Below are 5,982 nucleotides of genomic sequence, written 5' to 3'. Positions count from 1 at the left end.
CATGCGCGCGGAGCCACACCTCACACGCAGGAGATCTGGTTCCGTTCCATGGTTATTCAGAAATCAGGGTGGGAATGCCAGCTCGGTTTAGATCATCATGGATGTTCAGAAATCGCATGGTCACAACTCAGAAACAGTTGGTGTCATGATCTGGTGTTTGGGCAGTTGCAGTGGAAAAGTAACCGGCTGCAAGCGCAAACCAACCTGTTCCCGGCTCCTGATCTGCCACCCGGCCATCCACTCGCTGCTGCAGCTGCTCCTGGCCACGGAGAACGACCAGCTGCAACCGTATTCGACGTAGCTTTCTCCATGGCTACACAAACCTCCCATGGCAAGGCACATTACTCTGTGCTGGCCACATGAAAGCCAGAAAATATCCTGCTCCTCAGGACGAAGTAGTGGTCTTTGTACAGCCCAGGTCAGGCAGGCGTCACAATTTTTCACAGCATTCAGGATGGACAAACTTGCAGGCTAGGCTGACCCCAAAAGGATGAGATTTGTTTAATGTTCTCTCATCAGTAGTTCAGTTCCAGAATAACCAGGATGTGAGTAGGATTCAGTCGGACACAAATACGCATATCAGCGTATCAGTCATGAATGCAGTAACCAGTGTCATGAATAAAGCAACCGCATCAGGTTCTGATTCGATTTCTGTTGAAAGCGAGGCGGGTCATAGTACAACAAATTAAAACAGTTACGACGATGATTAAAAACAATTGTTGAAATCGACAACGCAATTCTGAACCTCTGAATCATAAGTAGCTATCAACATTATTATGAACCAGATCATCAGAATATACACATAATCTTAACCAGCCAGCTTTCAAATAGTCAAGGAGATCACCAATTGTGATGTACTTGTGTAAAGGTACGAGGGGAATTAATAGAGGTAACTTTTGCCTAAATCACCAACACTACGAGGGGGGAGGGGGGGGGGGGGGTTCAAAGAAGTTCAACTTATCAGCTAAATGTCTAGCAGCAAAAGATGAAGGCTTTCACTGATCCATTGATCCATGGCATGACCTGTTACATTGCAGTATCTCATGGCATGACACCGGAAGATCTAAAGGCTAACTGTTTTTCCTGTTCTATGATAGCACAAGATCGTTGTCACCAAGGTGCGGGGGCCTCATGCAGACCTGAACTTCATGCTCCTCTGGTCCAACTCGGTGCTTTGGGACCATGATTTCCAATCCAGTTCCTGTCTCATCATAATACGCCTCAATCTTTGCGTCTTCAGGAATCCGTGTAGCCAGAGGTATCTCTCTCACAAACTCGCCGGGAGGGCAGTGCTCAGGGAAAGGGTCCGTCAACTTGAATGTCCTTTCATGCCTCTTTATGAAGGGCATCCGAGCGGTGCTCACAGATGTTATCTTCACGATGCCGTGTGTCAGCGTGTTCCTCCAAGACACCTTGACGCTGTGTGGATCAGAGAAGAGCATGCTCACCACGATTAAGTATCCTTCATCATCCTCATATATTGTCTTGGCAGCAGTGACAGGCCCACTTGCATGTTTTGCCACACCAGTGAACTCATGCATCCATGATGGCTCACCAGGGTGGACTTCAACCTCTTGCTCTCTATCAGAACACGAATTGTTTGCCATCACATAGTCCTCCTCTACACCATGGCCAAAGAAATCCTTGCGGCGTTTGGCATATTTTGGCGAAAGGTCCATCCCATCATCTGATGATGGTGGAGTAGATAAGTTGAGACCTGAACCATTCAGTCCCTTTTTATGATTATGAGAGCCATGTGCAACACTCTTTGATGATGGTAAGTGTGGCCTGTCAAGTTCAAAATCAGTGCTCGGAAGACTCCTCCATGATTCAAAGTCACTGGCTTCTGATGGTATTGAGAAATTAAGTCCCCTGCCTGTGAGTTCAGCCCACCTCTTCAAGTCAGCCTCAGGAACTGATGATAAATTTGGTGAGTTCACAATCTCAATCCCATGAAGGCACTGCGGGTTGGACAGCCCGCGGTAGTGCTTTCGCTGCATGCGGTGTGACCTCGCAAAGCCCTTGTCAGCACTGAATGGAAAAGATGGCTCCCCATGCTTGGAATGCCCATTCATGAAGCTCCGGAGCTGCATCTTCCCAAGGGCATTGTCAGGCCGCTCCCTGAAAACCCACATGTACATGTTCTCCATGTCATGCTGCACCAGGAAGACATCAAGGCGAAGGTCAGACTTGTCGAAGCCCGAGATGCTTCCAGACGCATCTCGTGTTGCCTTCCCCTTTGGCTTCTCCACAAGTGCAGGCCTGAAGTAGTGATTGAAGAAGAACCATGCACCCCAAATGCTGTCCCCTCTCTTAGCACACTTCCTCGCACCGACACCGACTCCAGCACTACCATTGCCAGTCGACTTTGGAAGTGTAAGTGCAACCTCAGACTCATAAGTGTGCGTGCCAAGATTGACATCAAGTATGTCGAACGGGTCGAGGCTCCATGACGGAGGTGGTGGGGAGGGGTCTGCAGAAAGTGGGAGGTTGATGTCCGGCGGACCCGGATGTGCAGACTCATGCCGGGGAATGATGAATAGTTCCCGGTCACCACCACTACCAACCCCATTGGCGCCACCACCGCCGGAGGACTCAGCAGATCCGGCTGGGTCCATGGAGAGGAGAGTGCTGGGGTGGCTGCTGCTGTTCTCCATGGAGAGGGAGGTGAGGAGGGGCTCCCCGATGGAGAGCTCCCTCCTCTCCTTCTCCTTCGTCCTTCCCATTGTTGCCTATTTCTATTCTACCTCTTATTCTTGCTCTGTCACCTCCTACTGGCTACCTCCCCTTCTCGCCTGATGTGCCAATCAGGGTTCACGATATCCATGGGAGCTGCACGGATTTCTCACAGCCTCGCCTCGTAAACATGAAACTTTCCACCACCAGTACGCAAATCAGGATTTGTGATGAGAAATCCTTCCTTCGGAATAAAACTGAGATCTTTCAGGTCAATTCGACGGCCACAACCCTGTAACGAATGAAACTGACAGTTATTCTTTACCCTCAACAAATTAACACCAATAACTGCAGACAAATCAAAATCTAAACCGCAAAGAAGTGGAAAAAGTGCCTCCTTTTTATTGACAGAAACTCGGCTTCTCCCTCAATAACTCGATCTTTTTACACAACTGCACCGAGGGAACGAATTTTTCTCAAACCATACGAGATAAGACCTCGAAAAACTCCAGTAGCCTTTACAAGAATTGTCATGGGAAGGTATAGAAAAAGAAGTAATAGATGGGGGGGGGGGGGGGGGAGAACAAGAAGGGGAAGGGGGAGGGAGGAAGTGGAGCCCTTGCTCTGATCTAACCTTGAGGGAGGAATAATCTTCCAGAAGACCCTTATTTCCCGGGGAGGAGCTCTCCTGCAGGTGGTTGTGACTCCGCCTGACCTCTCGCCCGTGACGGGGAGGAGAGGGGAGAGAGGGGAAGTGAAGGAGGAGAAGGGAGCGGAGAGAAGGGCCAGAGAAAGAAGAGCCAAACAGGGGTCGAGTCCAACCGTGTTTCCTCTCTTTTCCTGCAAGGAACGGTGTTCTGCATGTCATCCACGAAAAATCATCCTACATATAGTTTTTTTTAAGAAACATAGTTATAACAGGCATCATACACATAGTTATATAATATCTACTAAAAATTAGATATATATAGAATTTAGAGATTAACAAAATCACTATATATATCTTGTTATTTGATCTCTAATTGGTAGGAGTACAACCATCTAAACTAAGGCTTGATTAATAGCTATAGTTTGTAGTAATCAAATCGTGATAGTTACTTAGTCATAAGATATAAGTATCATAATACTAGTTGGACTAGCTAATGGTTATCGTCTTGTTGTAACTGTGTTCGTTTGATAAGATTCTTTGATGTGTTTTTTGTTCGATCGGACGGTGATTGCATTTCATCCTTAGATTTAGATTTCATGTTCTTACGAGTTTATAGCGTGTATTGAATCTTTAATCTTGGTTCATATATTGTTGAAAAAGCACAAACATAACATAGCTTAATTGATAAAAGTTGTGAATACATACTCTAAAGTTGACAAGTGACTTCTCCTTAATTAGAAGAATATAGACACTCCATTTTGAGTGAAATAACTGTTGGAAATGGACTAATTTTAAAATCCTCTTAAAAACACAACCCTTGATGGTTAAAATTGGTGTAAAACACCTTCTTCGCTAATAGGAACACTTGACTAATAGGAACAAGCAATCAAGTAGATTAAAGAAAAAGTTAGGAGTCCATGCCAGGAACACTTGACTAATATGAATCCATGTTGGTTAAAACCACAATCATATATATAAGCTAAAATCACGATGGTTTCCTGCAAAGGTTTATTTTACACCGTGATAGTTGATATTATTTTTCAAACAGATTTGGAGTTGATCAAAACCAAACCAAAACTTGAAAAAATAAAGGAGTAGGTTTTTTTGTTTCTTAACACAAAGTTACCTAGTTTCTCATCCTAAACTATATATACTAGCCCTCTTGCTAGTTAGCCGTTGGTTTACTACGACAGGCAGGGTCCTGAATTCTTAATAGTTATAACAAGCAATCACGTAGAACCGATCTAAAAAGAATCTCAAAAAACAAAATCAATCAAGTTGAACCTGTCATCGTAGACCAACACAAAGCATTCGACATGTGCCGTTTGCCACAAGGCTCCAGCATCTGGAAGGCAGACTATTCTAAGCAGTGTGTATTTGGAAACTGCGATGAAATGCCAAGAAGGCAAAGGCCATCCTACGACTTGTTCGCAAAAGCCAAGGTTGCAATTGTTTTAGAGAAGATTCCCTGGCCAAGTGGCAAGAAAGTTTCTTTTTCCTTCTTAGTACTGCCTCATTGGGCGTATTTGGGTACCTAGCATATCACGACATGTACGTACGGGTGATACACACAGTTATACAACCATCCGATCAACGATTATAGTTAGCCTTGTTAATAGTCACGCTTATTCAAAATATAAGTTGTTTTAGTCTTCACTATGCTTTTTTTTTATTTTTTTAAAAGAGATTAACTCGACTTGTATTGGAAGTCAATAAAAATGTTCACAATTTTAACCAAACGAAAAAGAAAAAGATCGCAAAGCCGGAACAAAAGAGGCTAAGGAGTAAGGACACCAGCGAGCTGTACAGGACCAAAATGTTTTTAGACCAGAGCCTCAACCAACTATCCTATTACATTCCAAGCCGACTCCACCAAATCATATTTCACCAACATAAGATACAGGCCTAGGAGTAGGATTGAAGTCTCACAACCACCCTCGCATCCGTGCCAAGCTCGCCGCGGAGCCCAGCGTCAACGCGGATGCGACGATGGCCTCCTATGTGTCCATCACCGATGGCGTGGGGTGGAGTGGTGCGAGGTGTCGGGTGCGGGGTCAGCTGCGTATGGAGCAAGATCACCGTTGCCATTGATCGCCCTGATGCACTGCTCTTTGAGGGTGCCACGCCGCCATAGTAGGTCGGCAGCCTAAAAAATTGCTCCCATTGGCTTATGGCTTATGCAGCAGGATTGATTAACAAAGGGTTGCTGCCTTGCAGGTAACTCCTTTTAATTTCTTCTTCTTTTTTTGCTTGATTAATAGTTCATACGGGTGTGGGGATTCAATGGGTTAAATGCAATAATCAATTGGAGGAGCAATTGAAGATGCCCCATCCCAACACAAAAAAAAAGTAATGGTGATCTTCGTCGCTCTGCTCCACTCGCGGACATGTATGATTTTTCAAGTTTTAATTTTATTTGAAATGAGGGAGGATAGAGCAGAACCCTGAGATCTTCCGCCCCTCTTGATCTTTGCTGGATGCGTTGAACGCTTGTAACTTCTTTCCCTCAATGCCTTGTGTGTTTTCAATGATGCGAAGTGTAATTGGACCTCCTTTCTTTATAATGAAGTACCTTTGAGGACTAAATCATTACCCTTGCAAGTATAGTATTTCTACAGATTTTTCTAATATTTTGGTTCAGTTTTAAGTAATTTACT

General features: G+C 44.8%; 1 protein-coding gene across 1 annotated transcript; it reads right to left on the bottom strand.

The window, feature by feature from the left end:
* Nucleotides 1-803: 803 nt before the first annotated feature.
* LOC133896510 (uncharacterized) lies at nt 804-3,508 on the bottom strand. The gene is made up of 2 exons (XM_062337143.1): nt 3,311-3,508; nt 804-2,968 (listed from the first exon to the last, which is right to left on the bottom strand). The coding sequence occupies exon 2, from the start codon at nt 2,724-2,726 to the stop codon at nt 1,089-1,091; it is 1,638 nt and encodes a 545-aa protein (XP_062193127.1). The 5' UTR covers nt 2,727-2,968; nt 3,311-3,508; the 3' UTR covers nt 804-1,088.
* Between the last annotated feature and the right edge of the window lie 2,474 nt (nt 3,509-5,982).

The sequence above is a fragment of the Phragmites australis genome, chromosome 2, assembly GCF_958298935.1.
Source record: "Phragmites australis chromosome 2, lpPhrAust1.1, whole genome shotgun sequence".
NCBI lineage: Eukaryota > Viridiplantae > Streptophyta > Magnoliopsida > Poales > Poaceae > Phragmites > Phragmites australis.
The sequence above is the reverse complement of the archived record's forward strand: the minus strand, read 5'-3'. Positions and strand labels throughout refer to the sequence as shown.